Consider the following 21,581-nt stretch of genomic DNA (forward strand, 5'->3'; position numbering starts at 1 on the left):
TTCTCTCGCCTGTTGTTCTGCACATTTCCTACTTCAATTCAGGTGCCGAAGTGTGAATTGAATCTGTGCTCCATTGCCCCAAAATGCACCATTGTTCTTCCTTGGTGCCGTGAGTCGGAGGGCTTGGGTTCCAGGACTTGAGCAGCAGGTTTGATTGTCACTCAGTGCGGCGCTCCCTCCGTACTGGCACTGTCAGAGGGTCAGTACTGAGGGAGTGCTGCACTGTCAGAGGGTCAGTACTGAGGGTGTGCTACGCTGTCAGAGGGTCAGTACTGAGGGAATGCTGCACTGTCAGAGGGTCAGTACTGAGGGAGTGCTGCACTGTCAGAGGGTCAGTACTGTGGGAGTGCCGCACTGTCAGAAGGTCAGTACTGAGGGAGCGCTGCACTGTCAGAGGGTCAGTACTGAGGGAATGCTGCACTGTCAGAGGGTCAGTACTGAGGGAGTGCTGCACTGTCAGAGGGTCAGTACTGAGGGAGTGCCGCACTGTCAGAGGGTCAGTACTGAGGGAGTGCTGCACTGTCAGAGAGTCAGTACTGAGGGAGTGCTGCACTGTCAGAGAGTCAGTACTGAGGGAGCGCCGCACTGTCAGAGGGTCAGTACTGAGGGAATGCCGCACTGTCAGAGGGTCAGTACTGAGGGAGTGCTGCACTGTCAGAGGGTCAGTACTGAGGGAGTGCCGCACTGTCAGAGGGTCAGTACTGAGGGAGCGCTGCACTGTCAGAGGGTCAGTACTGAGGGAGTGCCGCACTGTCAGAAGGTCAGTACTGAGGGAGCGCTGCACTGTCAGAGGGTCAGTACTGAGGGAGCGCCGCACTGTCAGAGGGTCAGTACTGAGGGAGTGCCGCACTGTCAGAGGGTCAGTACCGAGGGAGTGATGTACTGTCAAAGGGTCAGTACCGAGCGCGCACTGCACTGTCAGAGGGTCAGTACTAAGGGAGCGCCGCACTGTCAGAGGGTCAGTACTGAGGGTGTGCTGCACTGTCAGAGGGTCAGTACTGAGGGAGTGCTGCACTGTCAGAGGGTCAGTACTAAGGCAGGTATCCCCACCACGAGCCACCCTGAGAATGGAGTTAATGAGGGAGATTACTACTGCAACATGGAGTTCCAGCAGTGTTGGGTTTACATTGTAATTGAAGAAAAAACATTGACAATCAGCATTCAGTGACCATGGACCTATCGGATTGCTGCTTCTTCACTCAGGTCCCGAGGGGAAGAAAATCTGTCAGATTTTTTACCTGATCCGGCCTGTATGAGATTGGCTCCTGACTTCCCTCTGAAATGAGCCAGCAGGCCTCTCAGTTGGCTGGGCAACTGGTTTGTGATGTGGAGCGAGACCAGCAGCGCGGGTTCGATTCCCATCCCGGCTGAGGTTATCCATGAAGGCCCCGCCTTCTCAACCTCGCCTGAGGTGTGGTGACCCTCAGGTTCAATCACCACCAGTCAGCTCTCCCCCCCACTTCCCCCCTCAAAGGGGAAAGCAGCCTATGCTCTCCACCACCAACTTATTTTGCTGGAAGGGGCGAGAACGCTGATCTCGCCGGCATTGCTCACAGCCATGAATAAACTTTTAACAAACTTAAACTCTGACTGCTGTCCTCTTCAATGACATACTTCGGGACAAATGTTGGACAGTAGAAAACCACTTCCACATTGAAAGTGAACGCACAAATTGTGCCACTGTTGTTTACAAAGTGAAAACATGCTTTCCTTCGGAGGTTTCTGAAGAGCGATAATGATAAGACTCCGAGCCAGTTCTTTCAAGTGGCAAACAAAGCTTCCGATAAGTTTATCTCTGTCTCAAGAACCTTGAAACTGTAAATCCAGATGACCTCTTCCTGGCATCTGTCCTTCTCACCTCCTGCTGGTGCCAGACTCGGTTAGCAACCTTTTTTTAAAAAATTCATGGTGTTGTTATGACAGCCCGGGTTAGTGCACGGTCAACTCCAGCCCCACAGGCCCCAGAGTCCCAAACTGAGTCAATTAACCAATAATTCACCGAAAGCTTTTGAGATCTCTGTCCCTTGACTGCACCAATTACTGACAGGCACCAGAGTAAAACACAAAAAAACTATTTGTTTACAGCAAGGGATGAGATAAGAGAACAATGGTCTTCTAATCTCACTATTCCCCTTCACCATCCCACCCTCGACCCACATACACAAAGGCACAGAATGGGAAGGGGAAGGACCAAAAGGGTGTGAGATGACTATGCTTGCTGCTGAGGTTGTAGTCTTTGTAGTCGGCTATCTTCTCAGGATGCAGTGTGTCGAAACCATCAGCTGGTTTGGATCTTCTGGCTGTAATCCGTAGGCCGGATTTGCAGGCTGTGGGACCCTCTCTAGGTTGACCCGTTAACCTGTGTTGACCTCGGCCTTACCACGGAAGATGCACTTCAGGTCCGTTCAGTTGCTTATTTCTTGTCAGCTTCAGCAGACTGATGAACAGCTTGTCTCAGTTAGAGACAGTATCAACAGCAGCTTCCACAAGGCCTTCGAGAGATCTGGTAATGTTACAGGGAGAAGGATCCAGAAAGAGCCCTCCACACCGCACCCCCCTTTCAGGCTATACATACTCACTAGCTGGATAGAGGGAAAACTCCAGCTGCCCTGCTCTGCCTACGTGCAGGGGCCTCGAGCCGAGATATCAGAGAGAGAGTTGCACCCTTTCTGGAAGACCTCTTTAACACAGTTCTGCTCAGCTCCTGAGTTTAGATCAAATTGAAAGCAACACAGCCACACAGCAAGGAGCCATCCAGAACATTCCGGACCAGTTTGCATTGAGGATTTGCCAAGTCCCGGAATTTCAATAGAGCCGATTGGCTGCTGGCCAAGTCCATCAAAATATTATCACTGAGGGCCGCACGATGACGCAGTGGGTTATCCCTGCTGCCTCATGGCGCCGAGGTCCCAGGTTCGATCCCGGCTCTGGGTCACGGTCTGTGTGGAGTTTGCACATTCTCCCCGTGTTTGCGTGGGTTTCACCCCCACAACCCAAAGATGTGCAGGGTAGGTGGATTGGCCACACTAAATTGCCCCTTAATTGGAAAAAATGAATTGGGTCCTCTAAATTAAAAAAATATATATATCATCACTGGATCAGACCAAATAACCCATTGTTTAGGGAGAATGTTCCTGGACCAGTCCAAATAGCACCTTAAAATTGAATTTTTTCTTGTTTCAAAGACTGGGTTACTATAGAAGCCAGCAGAACAGAAAATAAAGAAATTGCACAGGGAAAAAAAGGTTTAAACAGGGGAAGCAAGGGTTAAACACGAGAATCCTTACAGTGTGATGAATGTAAGAATTTGTCACAGTTTATATTTTTTGCAGTAATGTTATTAAAATCTGGGTCAAGATGCATACAGACTGTATGACTGCTGGAGTGGTGATTAAAGCATCATAAAAGTGTGGTAATCTGACTTGCAGGTGAAGTGTCCTTCAGGGCCATTCACTTGTTTGCTAATAACTAGCTAATGGAATATGGTTTAGGATTGAAGGACCCCTGGGGTGCAGATAATTTGAGGGGCATTGTGTTTGGTCCTGGCTTAAACCATTCAAGCGACATCTTGTAAGAGGCGGCAAAAGAATGCCGAATGCTTTGGGTACAGATGATGTAATTAATGAGAGGAGCCAGGTCTGTGTGAAAAGTTAGTCGGTCCTGGAACTCTCATCTGAAGCGTGTTTGGTCCTGAAAGGTTCATTTTCCAAAGATTCTGCACAGAGAAAAGCATGTATAAATGTGGTCGTTAACTTTATTCATGAGTGGTATTTGGTATATATTGGTTTGCTTAATTGGAATTGGAATATAGTGGCAGGTTCAGGACGTAAGTTGCGGTTTTTCCTTTTACTTAAGAGCTGGTGTAACTGTTAACTGTAAAGCTATTTCCTTGTTGCCAGTGTGGCGGATTCTATGTTTAAATTAAAGTTTGTTTCAACATATAAGATACCTATTGGTCAGAATCATCGCTCCCGGGGTGAAGTGTCTTTTCTTCACTGTTTTATAAATTACAAATAGTTGGGTTCTAATCTGGGATCCTAACAATGGAAGGTGGACGTCTCTGGCTGGGCCAGCATTTATTACTCAATCTAATTGCCCTCAAAGGGTACTCAACCGCATAGCTGTGGGTCTGGAGTCACATGTAGGCCAGACCGGGTAAGGACAGCAGATTTCCTTCGCTAAAGGGCATTAGTGAGACCAGATGTTTTTTTCTGACAATCGACAATGATTTCATCATCGGATTATGAATTCCAGATTTTTATTGACGAACACATGTCACCATCTACCCCAGTGGGAACTGAACCCTCGCCCCCGGAGCATTAACCCGGGTCTCACGACAGCACCACCTACCTTGACGGTTTAAGCACATTCACCCCAGCCTGCTTTATTACGGCGTTCAAGAAAATCTAACCGGGGGGCACCCACATTTATAAACGCCCCTGATCAGGAGGAAATGGATTCAAGTCCCATCCCAGGAACTAATCACGTGGCATAGGCCGGGATTTCAGTGCAGCTTGAGAGATAGAAAGGCAGCATCTTTATAAGACTCGTCACAACCACCAGACACCTCATAACAAGCCAATGCAGCACTTTTGGAAGCGTAATTTTTGAGGAAACGGAGCAGCCAAAACCTGCACAGAAAGATCCCACAAAAAAGCAATGACCATATAATCTAGGTTTTGTGATGTAGATTAAGGGATAATATTGCTCGGGATCTTTGTTGCTCTTCTTCCCATCGGGCCAACAGATCTTTTACATCCACCAGTGAGCCTGAGGAGGCCTCGGCACAAGAGTGCCGCACTGTTGGAAGTCCCAGCTATGAGACAAGATATTGAGCCCGAGGTCTCGTCCACCTGTTCAGGTGGATGTTAGCGACTCCGTAGCACTATTCAAAGGCCCTGTTGTATCCAACCCAGCCAAGACCACTGGCAGTAGGTTATTCACCCAATCCGCCGATTGTGAGATCGTGCTGTGCGCACATTAGCCGTTCCATTCACCGACAAAACCACGCTGACCACAGGTCAGGAGTAATTAGTTGGCCGCAACCTCGTTGGGGCACTCCGAAGACATCCATCTAACTGCAGCTCTGTTCATTGTGGCATGTCAGAACCAGGCTTCACACGAATGGCAGAAGGGCCCACAGCACAGAATTTATTCTCTCAACTCTTGGGACCGTGTGGGCAGCACGGTGACGCAGTGGTTAGCACTGCGACCTCACAGCGCCGAGGTCCCAGGTTCGATCCCGGCTCTGGGTCACGGTCTGTGTGGAGATTGCACATTCTCCCTGTGTTTGCGTGGGTTTCGCCCCCACAACGCAAAGGTGTGCAGGTTAGGTGGATTGGCCACGCTAAATTGCCCCTTAATTGGAAAAATGAATTGGGTACTCCTAAATTTATTTTTTAAAACTCTTGGGACTGTGATCAATGCAGAGCGACGTCCACTCTGACGCCCACATTGACACTGCGCAAACCGAACCCAGAGGGCAGATACGCAAATCACACCCCCAGGGTCCTGCTATTGACATTTTTGGGGATTGTTCACAGAGGGTTAGTGCCCAGACACTACTGGGTAGCGATAGAGAGGTGTGATTTTCACAATCCCAACTGGATCAAGAGAAATGTATCTGCAATAATTATCAGATCAATAAATCGATTAAATGATTCCTCATTCAATCAGTCCCTTAGCCGGGATAACGTGGCCCCCAATAACCTATCCCCGCAGTGCAGGAGGCCATTCAGCCCATCGAGTCTGCACTGACCCTGTGAAAAACACCCTACCTCGGCCCGTTCCCCCAGCCTAACCCCGTAACCCTACCTAACCTGCACATCTTTGGGACTGTGGGAGGGAACCGGAGCGCCCGGAGGAAACCCACGCAGACACGGGGAGAACCCGCACAGACAGACAGTCACCCAAGGCCGGAATTGAACTTGGGTCCCTGGAACGGGAGGCAGCAGTGCTAATCCGCTGTGCCACCGTGGCAGGAATCAAGGAAAAAGAGCGTAACTGGCACTGAATGACTACACACGGGACTCTCCATAAACAGGAGGCCCTGTTGGGGTGGAGCTCAGTCACTCCACCCTGTGCCTCGATGGGGGAATCTAATGGAGTATTTGTATCTGGAAAAGGTGAAATGTGCTTTGGGGGAGAGGTGGGGGGGGGGGGGGGAGTGGGGGCGAGTGAGGGGGTTGCACAAGAGATGGGGTTTGTTTGTATTACATTTGAAGGGAGTAGTTACAATCAGGTGTTGAGGAGGAGGGGGGGGGGCAAAGTGAGGTGTTTGGTTGAGGTTCCTCATGGGGGGGGGGGTGTTGTTTCCTTTGCTAAATTGTGTGTTTTAAAATGTTAAAATACAAAAAAACGAATAAAAATATTTTCGAAAAGCAAGAGGTTGAGGGAAAAATGAAGGGCTCTAGGTGGGGTGGGATTGGTTATGTTACAGATCACCCAGGGAGCCGGAGTTGTTGTGGCAACATACGCTTCTACATACTAGCCTGGAGATACGCAAAGTGATAGTGTAGGCTGGTTCCACCATCTTAGGTTTAGCATGGTGGGCTAAATAGCTGGTGTTTAAAGCAGACAAAGAGAGGCCAGCAGCACGGTACAATCCCCGTACCAGCCTCCCTGAACAGGCGCCGGAATGTGGCGACTAGGGGCTTTTCACAGTAACTTCATTTGAAGCCTACTTGTGACAATAAGCCATTTTCATTTTTCGTTTCCAGCTCCATCAATAATACTCATAATCTTTACTGTCACAAGTAGGCTGACATTAACGCTGCAATGAAGTTACTGTGAAAAGCCCCCATTCCGGCACCTGTTCGGGTACACAGAGGGAGAATTCAGAATGTCCAATTCACCTAACAAGCACGTCTTTCGGGCCTTGTGGGAAGAAATCTGGAGGAAACCCACGCAGACACGGGGAGAACGTGCAGACTCCGCACAGACAGCGAACCAAACCGGGAATCGAACCTGGAACCCTGATGCTGTGAAGCAACGGTGCTAACCATTGCGCTGCCCATTGCACCGCTGTCCAGCAATCTCTCCCGCCTGCCACTGGTGCATGCTGCAAGAATTTACAGGTTCCTACTGTGGTGAATGAGATTCACACGGTATTATAAGTTACCAATGTCAATCTGTTCCCATTGTATATATGTACCGATATTGTAAGTGCAGTTGCACTACCTGACCACCAGGGGGAGTAGCTCTGGGAGTACTCGAGAGTTTGTACTGGGCTCCCCCCTTGGCTCCGCCCCGAACTCCTCCCCCTGGAGCTGCTGTATAAAGATCCGTGCCACAGAGCCAGCCAGCCAGTTCATCGAAAGTTCAACAGCGGACAGGCTGGCTCTGTTGTAAGTACATTAAAACCGCTATTCCAGTCCTACAAGCACGTGTCCGTAGAATTGATGGTTCCATCACCTACTCCACCCTGTTTGGCCGCGTAATCAACGTACCTTCCTCGGCCATCAAGTCCAGGGATGGGACTCGAAGCCGGAGCTAGCGGCTCAGATGCCGGAACACGAACCCAGTGCCCCACAAGACGCCTGTGCGAACAGGAGGAGGCTACAGCTCATCCTGAGGTCCCACCACGAGTAGCTGCGACAGGACCATTACCCGGGATGGGTCTCGAAAGGACAAGCGAGCTACCTCAATATACCTTCCCCCCCCCCGCTCGTGCGTCACACTTGTGCAGAGCGAGCAAGGCACATGGTCAAAAGGTGGGACGCTGAACTCTCCTTTGAACAAAAAATAAGGCAAACTTCAAAAAAGGCCTCACGGTAGCATGGTGGTTAGCATCAATGCTTCACAGCTCCAGGGTCCCAGGTTCGATTCCCGGCTGGGTCACTGTCTGTGTGGAGTCTGCACGTTCTCCCCGTGTGTGCGTGGGTTTCCTCCGGGTGCTCCCGGTTTCCTCCCACAGTCTAAAGATGTGCGGGTTAGGTGGATTGGCCATGCTAAATTGCCCGTAGTGTAAGGTTAGTGGGGGGATTGTTGGGTTATGGGTATACGGGTTACGTGGGTTTAAGTGGGGTGATCATTGTTCGGCACAACGTCGAGGCTAAGGGGCCTGTTCTGTGCTGTACTGTTCTATGTTCTATCTAAGGCGCAGCAGTTAAATATTGAACAAGCTTTTGACCTTGCCTGTAATGTTACAAGAAAATAGTTTGATCCAACAGTATTACAAAGTATTTACAGCACAGAAACGGGCCATTCGGCCCCACTGGCCCCTGCTGGTGATGATGTCCTTCCCCAGCCCCCTCCATCTTACCCGATCAGCACATTCTCAATAATCGGAAGGAGGAGGTATTGCGTGTTGACAGAGCAACTGGGCTAATCTGGAGGATTTTAACAGGACTATATCCATCACCATGAGCCGCCTCTCTCACCTAATGTAAACTTGGCTGCTGCTCAAAACAAATCTCAAATCCACCAGGAGGAGCAAAAGTAATAGCCGCTTTAATTTAAACGCTTCTGAATCGTAATGCACTTCTCCATCTGGTGTCGGATATTTACCTGGCGGTAGTTAATTTCGAATAATTCAGATGAATTAAAAGATGTCAGTGAAACTCCCGAGGGATTAATGGAGATTAGAATGCCTACAAACGATTATGTCATTCAGGCATATAATCTTCTCGAGGAAACAACAGCCTGGCAGAGATTAGCTCATTTAAAACAGAGACGGTACATAATTCTCCAATGATAGATCCAAGTTATATTCCCTCCCTGAGACATGGTGGCCATCAGGAGGATGGGATAGTACCGAGGATGTCATGCAGCGAAGATTGGAGAACAGGACTTTCTCAACGCGTTCTGTGTAACCAGGAAAAGACAGGGGAGATAGAGGTCAACTACTTCCATTGATTGGAGACTCTAAAACTAGGGGGCACAGCCTAAAGATTCGGGTCAGACCGTTCAGGAGACATTACGAAGCACTTCTTCACTCAAAGGGTGGTAGAGGTTTGAAACTCTCTCCCACAAACAACAGATGAAGTTAGAACAGTTGCTAATTTTATACCTGAGATGATTAGAGTTTTGTTAAACAAAGAGATTAAGGGATGTGCGGCAAAAGCAGGTGTATGGAGTTCGGCGACAGATCAGCCATGAGGTCATTGAAAGGCAGGGGACAGGCTCGAGGGGCTGAATGGCCTACTCCTGTTCCCGAAATATCAATCACATTGTTTACCTATTTACAAAGAACAGGGGTCATTACGACTTTGCACCACACTGCACAGAACTCTTTCTTTCCAACTTCCCCATCCCACAACAGGCGGGTGTTTTGAGGTCGGGATTTTGCACTCCCCCAGCCGTGTGCTTCTTGGCAGCCCGCCGTTCGCTGGCGGCCGGGTGCTTTGCTCCCACCGCTTGTCGATGGGATTTCCCATTGTAGCAATCCCACGCTGGGGGGAGGGGTGGGGTGGGGAGGGCGCTTCCGGCGGGAACAGAGAATCCCAATGGCCAGAGAATTCTGGCGTCCTCTTGTGCTCAGACACATGGACAGACAAGAATTTTAAACAATGGGTCAATGAGGGCACTTCCTGTTGTCAGTTTGTGCTGTTTGTTCAAGTCTCAACATTAGAACTGCTTAACATTGCAAAAGGAAACCCTGCATCTCATCAGACTCTTTCTTACGTCCATAAGGCCACAAGACGTAGGAGCATAATTAGGCCATTCAGCCCATCGAGTCTGCTCCGCCATTCAATCATGGCTAATAGTTACTCATCCCCATTCTCCTGCCTTCTCCCCATAATCCCTGATCCCCTTATTAATCTAGAACCTATCTATCTCTGTCTTCAAGACACTCAGTGATTTGACCTCCACAGCCTTCTGCGGCAAAGAGTTCCACAGATTCACCACCCTCTGGCTGATGAAATTCCTCCTCATCTCTATTTTAAAGGATCATCCCTTTAGTCTGAGATTGTGTCCTCTGGTTCTAGTTTTTCCGACAAGTGGAAACATCCTCTCCACGTCCACAGGGACTGGTTTAGCACAGGGCTAAATCGCTGGCTTTGAAAGCAGACCAAGGCAGGCCAGCAGCACGGTTCAATTCCCGTACCAGCCTCCCCGAACAGGCGCCGGAATGTGGCGACTGGGGGCTTTTCACAGTAACTTCATTGAAGCCTGCTTGTGACAATAAGCAATTTTCTTTCTTTCTTTCTCTATCCAGGCCTCGCAGTATCCTGTAAGTTTCAATAAGATCCCCCCCCTCATCCTTCTAAACTCCAAGTACAGACCCAGAGTCCTCAACCGCTCCTCATATGATGACCCCTTCATTCCTGGGATAATTCTTGTGAACCTCCTCTGGACTCTTTCCAAGGCCAGCACATCCTTCCTTAGATACAGGGCCCAAAACTGCTCACAATACTCCCAATGGGTTCTGACCAGAGCCTTATACAGCCTCAGAAGTACATCTCTGCTCTTGCATTCTAGCCCTCTCAACATGAAAGCTATCATTGCATTTGCCTTCCTAACTGCCGACTGAACCTGCACGTTAACTTTAAGAGAATTGTGAACAAGGACTCCCAAGTCCATTTGTGCTTCTGATTTCCTAAGCCTTTCCCTATTTAGAAAATAGTCTATGCCTCTATTCTTCTTACCAAAGTGCATAACCTCACACTTTTCCACATTGTATTCCATCTGCCACTTTATTGCCCACCCTCCTAGCCTGTCCAAGTCCTTCTGCAGCCCCCCTGCTTCCTTAATACTTCCTGTCCCAATACAGATCTTTGTATCATCTGCAAACTTAGCAACAGTGCCTTCAGTTCCTTCTTCTAGATCATTAATGAATATTGTGAATAGTTGTGGTCCCAACACTGACCTCTTCAGATCACCACTAGTCACCGGCTACCATCCTGAAATCAGTCGAGTACACAGTTATTCTGCGACATTTCTCTTATTTTCAAAATACTGACCACTTTGTTTGACATCAAGGCAGCATTTTACCGAGTATAGCATCAAGGAGCCCGAGCAAAACTGGAGTCCATGGGAATCAAGGGGCAAACTCTCCGCTGGTTGGAGTCATACCCGGCACAAAGAAAGTTGGTTGTGGTGGTTGGACATCAATCATCTCAGCTCCAGGGCATCACTGCAGGGGTTCCTCAGGATAGTGTCCTAGGCCCAACCATCTTCAGCTGCTTCATTAATGACCTTCCTTCCATCATAAGGTCAGAAGTGGGGATGTTTGCGGATGACTGCACAATGTTCAGCACCATTCGCGACTCCTCAGATAATGAAGCAGTCCATGTGCAACTGCAGCAAGACCTGGACAATATCCAGGCTCGGGCTGACAAGTGGCAAGTTACATTCACGCCATACAAGTGCCAGGCAATGACATCTCCTGCAAGAGAGGATCTAACCATCGTCCCTTGACATTCAGGGGCATTACCATCGCTGAATCCCCCACAATCAACATCCTGGGGGTTACCATTGATCAGAAACTGAACTGGACTAGCCACATTAATACTGTGGCTACCAGGGCAGGTCAAAGGCTAGGAGTAACTCACCTCCTGTCCCTCCAAAGCCTGTCCACCATCTACAAGGCACAAATCAGGAGTGTGATGGAACACCCTCCACTTGCCTGGATGAGCGCAGCTCCAACAACACTCAAGAAGCTCAACACCATCCAGGACAAAGCAGCCCCACTTGATTGCTCCCCCTTCCACAAACATTCAAATCCCCCACCACCGACAAACAGTGACAGCCGTGTGTACCATCTACAAGATGCACTGCAGGAACTCACCAAGGTTCCTTAGACAGCACCTTCCAAACCCATGACCACTACCATCTAGAAGGACAAGAGCAGCAGATACCTGGGAACCCCACCACCTGGAGGTTCCCCTTCAAGTCACTCACCATCCTGAGTTGGAAATATATTGCCCGTTCCTTCGCTGTCGCTGGGACAACATCCTGGAGCTCCCTCCCTAACAGCACAGTGGGTGTACCTACATCTCAAAGACTGCATCGCTTCAAGAAGGCAGCTCACCCACCACCTTCTGAAGGGCAACTAGAGATGGGCAATAAATGCTGATCTAACCAGCGATGCCCACATCCCGTAGGTGAATAAAAAATCTCTTCTCCAATGAAATTTGTACAAAATTGTACAACAGAAGTAAGAAAGTCAGAACATGTGTGCACGCACACACACACACACACACACACACATGCATGCGCACACACATGTAATGGAATCAATAGCAAGAGTAACAGAGACCAAAGACTGAGGTTACGGCCTTCCCACTGTTTAACCTGGGGCAAGTTGCAACTTAGCCGACAGTGGGTATGGAGCAGGTGGTCTGACAGCCCAGAGACAGCAAAGGGATTGAGAGAGGCGGTGGAGGGGTCCAGCTGGGAGTTCTCAACATCTGTGTAGCAGCTCAGCCCATGTCTTCAGCAGCTTGGAGATGAGACAGAGGAGGAAGCCAACGATAGATTCTTGGCAAACCTGCGTACGAGCTTCTCCAGCAGGAGTTCAGTCGAGCAAGAGCACTCCAGCCAAGGCGGTCAACAAAGAGGAGTAGGAGGAGGAAGATGGCGTTGCCAAAGGCTCCAAACGAGGTAGAGTAGGCACAACGTGCTACTCACAGTGGTGATTTGCTTCAATGCTGTGCTGGAAAGCCAGAGAGCCGATTTGGGAGAGATTCAAAACGGAGTGGGAAAGATGGGCACAGGTTTGGATGGAAGCAAGAGGTGAAGGTGAAGTTGAAGAGGTTGGTGGTGGGGGCAGCTGTTTACAAGGACAGATGGCATTGATTGGGGAGTTGGGGGGGGAGGGGGCGCAGGTGGCGAGGGTGAACAGAGCTAGAGGAGGGGCAACCATGTAGGTCAGGAGGGAAAGGGAAGTTGGGTGGTCAGCAGTTTAGTTTTAGAATGGGAGCGTTGAGGAGCAGCACACGACACGACGATACCAAGGACACGGTGAGCTCAAAAAGAGAGAGGACGTGGAGATTCAGTCGGGAAACTAGAGAAGTACGTGAGCTGTGTGCCAGGACAAGGAAGAGAGTTTGTTCCTGGGACAACAGCAGGGGGGTGGGGGAAAAAGCAGAGACAGGAGAACAGATTTCTTCCAATCCAACAAACTCACTGCCCACGCACTTTCACACATGAAGGAATGGCCATTTGGCAGAGGAATCGGAGGGCCAGTGGCACTAAGCCCCAGAATGAATCAGTACAGGCAGGAGGGAGAGAACAGTCCAGGCAAAGGCAATTTCAAATGAAATTCTGAGGAATCTTCCATAATTGGAGACAGGGAGCTCGTTCATTTTAACTGAGTTGATTTGGCATTACCATCTTATGCTACGTTATTAATTGCCTGACAACAGGGATGAGGAGGAATTTCTTCAGCCAGAGGGTGGTGAATCTGTTGAACTCTATGCCGCAGAAGGCTGTGGAGGCCAAATCACTAAGTGTCTTTAAGACAGAGATAGATAGGTTCTTGATTAATAAGGGGATCAGGGTTATGGGGAGAAGGCAGGAGAATGGGGATGAGAAACATATCAGCCATGATTGAATGGTGGAGCAGACTCGATGGGCTGAATGGCCTAATTCTGCTCCTCTGTCTTTTGGTCTTACGGGGAGTTCGAGGACGTCCTAGGGCAGGGACTCCACTGCTCCGCCAACACGGAGAATTCAGACATTTCACTTGCATTACGGCCAACTTCTCAAATTGTTGCTTCACTGAACACAGAACCAATCAGGAGAGCCGATGAACTCTGACGAACGCAGATGACTCCCGTGTGGCCCAGTGTGGGTGGCCCCAACTCCGCATTTTCCCCCAGCCACAGCGCCCCAAGATACCAACTGCTTCCTCAGTCAGCACGTGTCTTCTTCAGCAACTGAAGATGTTTCCTCCATCCTTCGTGGTTTTGTTCACTCCGCAGTTACGACTTTCTCCCTCACCCACCCTGCTGTGCTGGGCACAGAACAATGGGGGGAGGAGGGGGCTGATTTCATTTCAACCTCTGGTCGAGTGGCTGTCATAAATAATACATGATTGGCGATGAGGGCAATCTCTGAAAGGCAGGAGCCTCATTCAGCAGGCCTAACCTGACATGTGCGGACGTGTAAACACCAGAGAGATTTGTCATTAAGACCTACTGGCCTGTGTTAAGTGACTGAGCCATTGTGGTGCCATGCTATTTCAAGCAGTATGACGCTGTCCAGCAATAGCATTCCCTGGTAAAGGATTAATGTTTTAAGACGGGCGTCACGCTTTTCCGATCCTTCGTATTTTTGTGCTGGGGGTAGGGGCGGGGGGTGGGGGGGGTACTCTGCACTTTATTCAAAAGATAGACGAAAGCTTATATTTCGATTGCGCCTTTCGTGACCACAGGACCTCCCGAGGCACATAACAGCCAACGAATCAGTGTAGTTACTGTTGTAATGCAAGAGACACAGCAGCTGGTTTGTGCAAAGCAAGATCACACAACAGCAGTCTGGAAACGAGCAGGAGATCTGCTTTTTAATGGGATGGCGACTGCAGGATGAATATTGGCCAGGGCACCGGGAAGGATTTCCACATTCGTTCACCTTGCAGAGCGGTTAATGTACAGCGTGTAAGTAGTTATACACTGCTTAACGATAAGACAGGAATGAACACCAATCGTGCCCATTGTCTTTAGCTGTACTGTGAGCTTGGCACATTTTCCCATCGGGATTCCACAGCTCACTACTTCCAACTCCATGGGAATTCCCCAACTCCTGGACGGGATGTCATCTTGTTCAGAGGGAGCAATTGTCTCCTGCAATGCCGCCCATGTTTACATAGAGAAGTGGGTAGAAGACAGTGGGTAGAAGAAGTGGCACCTCACACAGTCACAGCACACACTGTGGCTACAAGAGCAGGTCAAAGGCTGGGAATCCTGCGGCAGGTATCTCACCTCCTGACCCCCCCCCCCCCCACCCAAAAGCCTGCCCACCATCTGCAAGGCACAAGTCAGGAGTGAGACGGAATACTCTCCACTTATCTGGATGGGCGCAGCTCCGACAACACTCAAAGGGGCTTGACACCATCCAGAACAAAGCAGCCCCCTTTGATTGGCAACCCATCCACAAACTCTCACTCCCTCCACCACCGACACACAGTGACAGCCGTGTGGCCCACCTACAAGATGCACTGGAGCAACCAGCACCATCCAAACCAGTGACCTCTACCACCTTGGAGGACAAGGGCAGCAGACCCATGGGAACAGCACCACCTGGAGGTTCCCCGCCAAGCCACGCTCCATCCTGACTTGGAAATATATTGGCCATTCTTTCACTGTGGCTGGGTCAAAATCCTGTCGCTGCATCTCACGGAATGCAGCGGTTCAAGAACCACCACCTCTTCAAGGACAATTAGCGATTGGCAATAAATTTTGGCCCGGGAACGGATTAGTACCCTTGGAGTAGAAGCCTAGATTTTGCACTTGGGGCTCTGGACCATATACGTTATACACAATCCACGGCTCAAAGCTTGGTGCAGGGTGGACAGTACGCCAGCCCAGGTCATCTCAAAACCAGATTTTATTCTGGCTTTGATTGAAAGTTAATATTTAGTCAATTATAACAACCAAAGCATTGATGATAAGTCATGACACGACGGAATGGACCTTGCAAGGTCCTCCCCAAACCATCCCGCCTCCCTATCCTCCTTCAAAACTCTCCTTTAACTCCCAATTTCTTCCCTCTTGTGATAAATTTGGCTGCCTTCCCTAATGCCTCCCAAAGTGACCAGGTATTGAGTTTTATGGGATTGCCAAGGCTCCAGGATTGGTCCAGGAAACTGCTGTGTGTGTGTGCAACCCTGAAGAAAAATCACCGGCGCGCGACAAAAAATATATTTGATCATTTTCTTTGAACATTTTGCTTTACTAGATATTAAAATATTAAAAATGGGGGTGGGGATGCTGATTGGCTGACAGTGAAACATGATCCAATTGGGTTGGAAGGAAGCATGTGACAGGGATCGATGCATTGTCCGACTAACGGCTGGAGTGTACATAGAACATAGAACAGTACAGCACAGAACAGGCCCTTCGGCCCTCAATGTTGTGCCGAGCCATGATCACCCTACTCAAACCCACGTATCCACCCTATACCCGTAACCCAACAACCCCCCCTTAACCTTACTTTTATTAGGACACTACGGGCAATTTATCATGGCCAATCCACCTAACCCGCACATCTTGGACTGTGGGAGGAAACCGGAGCACCCGGAGGAAACCCACGCACACAGGGGGAGGACGTGCAGACTCCACACAGACAGTGACCCAGCCGGGAATCGAACCTGGGACCCTGGAGCTGTGAAGCATTTATGCTAACCACCATGCTACCCTGCTGCCCCAGTGATAAAACCTCCAGGGCTGTGGTTAATCACAGTTGGCAACCCTATTTGATAATCTTTCTGTGAAGCATTTTGGAATACGTTACTATGTTATATCAATGCAGTCACCCCACACTGAGCATCGTGGTTAGCACTGTTGCTTCACAGCTCCAGGGTCCCAGGTTCGACTCAGGGCTTGGGCTGTCTGTGCGGAGTCAGCACGTTCTCTCCGTGTCTGCGTGGGTTTCCTCCGGGTGCTCCGGTTTCCTCCCACAAGTCCTGAAAGACATGCTTGCTCGGTGAACTGTGCATTCTGAATTCTCCCTCTGTCTACCCAAACAGGCGCCGGAATGTGGCGACTAGGGGATTTTCACAGTAACTTCATTGCAGTGTTAATGTAAGCCTACTTGTGACATTGATAAGGATTATTATTATGAGCTTAAACAGATCCTCGGAAACGGTAACATCCGCCCGGAAAGGTTTCATCCTCACGGTGGTACGGCTTTCATAGGAACAGGGCGAGGTCATTCAGCCCATCGAGCCTGTACTAGCCCTCCACGGTTGACAATGAATACATGGGGTTTGCTCATTTGAAATCGCTTCATTTCACAGATGAGCTGGTAAGAGTGAACAGCGGGTGTGCCAAAGGGTCGTGGTCTGATGTTTTTTTTTTAAAAAAGAATAAACCGAGAATTGACTCCCTTACAATGCAGACAGTTCCACGACACTGGCAGGGCTAGCTGGAAATCAGTAGGTACTGTACAATGGACATGACGATCAGGGTGACCTCACTACATTCCAATGGAAACTGTGTGGGAGGCGCTTTCTGTGTAACCCTTGTCCGGACCTCAATGGGGAAACTGCAGCCAGGAAGTGGATTTTTTTTTTAAAAAGACACTCTTCAATGTCGGACATGCTACATGTAGCAGTTTGTTCGATCTCAGAACTCCAGGCAGCCAAGTTAACCGCCAGGGCAAGCCTGTACTGAAACAGACCATGTAAATGAGCAAACATCCCACAAAATCTTATTATTCTTAAACTGGGGATGTCTGTTAAATTTGTAGTGGTGGACTGTTACAATGATGGATTACATACGTGTGATATACAACACAAAAGCATTTAGTTTAAGCAGTAGCTTAAGCTGATAGCTTGCAGGCTTGGGGGGGGGGGGGGGGAGCGAGGGGGGGGCTGGTATCCCGCTCATCTCAACCTGGTTGCACTTTGATTTTGAGGCCATTCAGCCCCTCGAGCCTGTTCCAACATTCAATCGGACATTGAGCCGCAGGGGAATGCTCCAATTCTAATCCCGCTCCCCAACCCCATGCCAACATCACTTGAGATGAGTGTCAGAGGTGGCAACATCGGGTGCCCGGCTTGACGTGCCACCTGAACGAGACAACATGCCCTCGAATGGGAAATCCCGCAAAATGAGTAATGCCCAGAGGGACAACTGACACGGTGCCAAACTCAGTGCGCTGTACAAACTGTACATGCAGTACTTCCCACTTTCCCAGCTTCAGTTAGGAATAATGCCAGTGGGTGGGGCCCACCACAATTGACTATCACCCTCAGCATGGAACTCAAGCGCTGCAATCCAACCAGAGTTGGACCCTTCAAAATAGAAAACCATTCAGGCAAAATGTTAGCAAATTACCACCCTAGTTGTGGCGTAACCAGGGGTTTATTTTATGCCAAGCACGTCGTTCCTCTTTAAGAACAAACTGCCCTTTTAAGAATGAATAACTGCAGAGACGTATTCCAAGGGTTTACAACACAACAAACTGGCAATGTCACTGTCCAGTTCACATGCAACTGGGATGCAGAATTGTTAAAATAATTAACAGAGAGTTTGACAAACGATGACACTAATAAAGATTATTATTATGTTGCTCATGTAAGTTCAATGCCCCCATATCAAAGCAGTTTTAATGCCATTCTGATAAATTGATACACAGTCCAGGTTACAAACTAATCCAGTGCTGTCACATCTGAATTGCAACAATCAAAGTGAGGCAGCTTCATCATAAATAAACTGACTCCAAAACAAGATAAAATCCAAAACAGGACAAATGGACTTGACAATCAATAGATGCAGAACGCCAAGTGTAAACAAGAGGATTGGGTAGAATTGGCACACACATACTCTCAGCAAAGCGGAGACTCCTTAAAAGTTAACCCAGTTTCAAACAACGGGGCGAGAGATCTCGGTCCGGGTTTCATCCTCGATAATCTGCAAGAATTTCCAGAGCTCCTTCCTCCCAGCCACAGGATTAATGTCTTCTTCAAGATCAGTGCTGTAACACTCTCAGGGGCTGAACAGATACTGGGGCTGGGTGGCTGCATTCTACAAAAGTCACTTACCCGATTTGACATTTGACAAGTGGTGCAGGGTTATAACAAAAATAATCGCTTCCACCGGCCACCTTCCCATCTTCCACCGCCCCATGTGCAAATGACATGAAAAAGTCCCAAATGTGGTCTTGTTTCCCCCCTTAAGCCAGCTTGGTTGGAAGGTCAAGTTTCTTAACTCCTGGTCAATGCATGTATCAGTTGGCCAGTTCCGATGGAGCCATTAACTTCTTGCAAGCAAAGTTAATCCTTGGACCCTCTCTCCCCTCTCTCCTCTCTCTCTCTCTCTCGTTCTCTCTGGTCACTGATTACATTAGTGTTCTCTCCACATTTTTAAGTGGCGGAGGAGGGGGGTGGGGGGAGAGAGAGAGAGTAGTTTAAAAAAAAGTCTGAGAAAGTTACAGCTGATTTTGCTCCCCCCCCCCCCCCCGCCCCCCTCAAGGAATCTGGGAGAGAGTGAGTGAGGGAGAGAAAGAGAGAGAGAGAAATTTATTAATTGACACTGAGGGAAGCAAAAAAGGAAGGTTCAGCAAATCATAGCTGGCTCCAGCTCACAGCCTAACTCTGACTCTGCCAGCACAGTGCCTGCTGCGCCCATTGGCCCAAAGTTTGTAGCAGAAACTTCCAATTGGTCCAAAGGTTGTAGCAGAAACTTCCAATTGGTCCAAAGTTTGTAGCAGAAACTTCCAATTGGCGACAACTCCTCGTCAATTTCTCTCGACCCCGGGAAAAGTAGCAAGTTAGGACAAGGGACACTTTGTCAAAGATGAGAATCAACAGGGGTGCCTGCACTTGTAGGTGCCTATTTTAACTCTTAATGCATCAGGAGTTTTAAATTATAATCCTGCCTCAAACAGCATTGCAAGCGCCTGGTGTATCGCAAATGCAAAACGAATCACATTTAACATATTTAGAGGAAGATCCTTCGCTTTACTTGGACTTGTTAAAAACGGATTTGTTTTTAAGTGCATTTTGTTCTAAGTGTTGGAAGTCACGGAGCATTTGCTCTGGAGTTGTGTGTTAATTTAAACAATTGTTCGACGTGCACTTGGAAGTACAGGGTATGAGGGCAAGAGCTGGGAAGCGGGATTAGACTGGGGGGGGGGGGGGTTCTTGGACTAGCAGACACACGATGGGCCGAATCACAGAGTTTTTGCAGGGCACCCTGCCTGGGCTTTTTTCCAGCACTTGGCCCTGGGCGCTGGAGCGTTTCAAGTGCTCATCAAAATACTTCTTCAATGTGGTGAGGGTCCACCAACCTTTCAGGCAACATCCTGGTGAATCTCCAGGATTGGACTTGTTTATTGTCACATGTTCCGAGCTACAGTGAAAAGTATTTTTCTGCGAGCAGCCCAAACAGATCATTTAGTCCATGAAAAGTAAAGAAAATAGATAATAGGGCAACGCATGGTACACAATGTGAATAGGTAGACACCGGCATCAGGTGAAGCATACAGGGGTGTAGTATTAATGAGGTCAGTCCATGAGAGGGTCGTTTAGGAGTCTGGTGACAGTGGGGAAGAAGCTGCTTTTGAGTCTGTTCGTGTGTGTTCTCAGACTTCTGTATCTCCTGCCCGATGGAAGAATTTGGAAGAGTGAGTAAGCCGGGTGGGAGGGATCTTTGATTATGCTGCCCGCTTTCCCCAGGCAGCGGGAGGTGTAGACGGAGTCAATGGATGGGGGAGGCAGGTACGTGTGATGGACTGGGCGGTGTTCACGTCTCTCTGCACCCTTTCTAGTTTATAAAAAAAATTGTTCATGGGATGAGGGTGGCGCTGACAGTATTGAACCAGGTGTGTTTTTATGACAATTGTTTCATAGTCATCAGACTTTCTATTCCAGATTTTTTAAAAATCGAATTTGAATTTTACCATCTGCCATTGTGGGCTTCGAGCCCTGGTCCTCAGAGCAATATTGACCTGGGTCTCTGGAATGCTAATCCGGTGACAATACCACTATGCCACACCCCCTCATGACATCGTTCCTGTGGAGTGGTGACCAGTACTGCACACACTACTCTTGCTGTGGTCCAGCAAACATTTTACATTCCATGTCTCACCGAATAAAGACAAGAATTCCCTATGCCTTTGAAACCACTCTATCTGCCTGTCCTGCGGCTTTCCGTGCCATATGGACATGCACTACAAGGTGCCTCTGGTCCTCCCAGGGTCCTATTGTTCATTGTCTATTCACTTGTCTTGTCAGTCCTCCCAAAATGCATCATCCCACACTTTTCTGGGTTAAATTCCATTTGCCACTGATCTGCCCACCCGACCAGCCCGGCGATATCGCCCTGTAATCTAAGGCTTTCCTCCTCGCTATTTACCCCACCACCAATTTTTGTGTCATCTGTGAACTTACTGATTATACTCCCCACATTCACATCCAGATCATTCATGTACACAGCAAACAGCCAGGGACCCAGCACCACCGGACACAGGCTTCCAGTTACAAAAACAACCTTCAACCATCACCATCTGTCTCCTGCCGCAACGCCAATTTTAGATCCAATTTGCCAAATTGACCTGAATCCCACAGGCTCTTACCTTCTTGATCAGTCTCCCATGTGGGACATGGTCAAAAGCCTTAATGACGTCCATGTAGATTCCATCATCTGCACTGCCCTCGTCTACACTGTTGGAGCAGGATTCTCCGTTTAGAAGACTAAGTTCTCCTGTGGGAGTAGAATTGTTCCTGGTCTGCACTGGCGATAGGAACAGTGCTTAGGAATATTCACTCTCCCTTGCTATTGTCATGTGAGAGTACCTTGAAGAAATGTACCTTTAAGAGATGGGTGTGTATCAGTGATGTCAGACTGTGGGTGGAGCTGGGCTGTATGTCAGCTTTCTACTTTCGTTTTAGGCTGTTTGCTGCAGAGTGTGTTTTAGTTTCCTTTTCAAAGCTGGATAGCTCCAGTCACAGCCAGAAGGTGTATTAGTCT

General features: G+C 48.8%; 1 protein-coding gene across 2 annotated transcripts in view; it reads right to left on the minus strand.

Annotated features, from left to right (window-relative positions):
• The window catches only part of LOC119957252 (collagen alpha-1(XI) chain-like), a 282,576-nt gene extending 263,523 nt beyond the window's left edge, over positions 1-19,053 (minus strand). For both annotated transcript variants that reach the window (XM_038785099.1, XM_038785098.1), the window contains exon 1: positions 18,653-19,053. In XM_038785099.1, coding sequence (XP_038641027.1) covers positions 18,653-18,737 — 85 coding nt within the window. In that variant the 5' untranslated portion in view covers positions 18,738-19,053. The remainder of the gene's footprint in view (positions 1-18,652) is intronic.
• Between the last annotated feature and the right edge of the window lie 2,528 nt (positions 19,054-21,581).

The sequence above is a fragment of the Scyliorhinus canicula genome, chromosome 25 (assembly GCF_902713615.1).
Source record: "Scyliorhinus canicula chromosome 25, sScyCan1.1, whole genome shotgun sequence".
Taxonomy (NCBI): domain Eukaryota; kingdom Metazoa; phylum Chordata; class Chondrichthyes; order Carcharhiniformes; family Scyliorhinidae; genus Scyliorhinus; species Scyliorhinus canicula.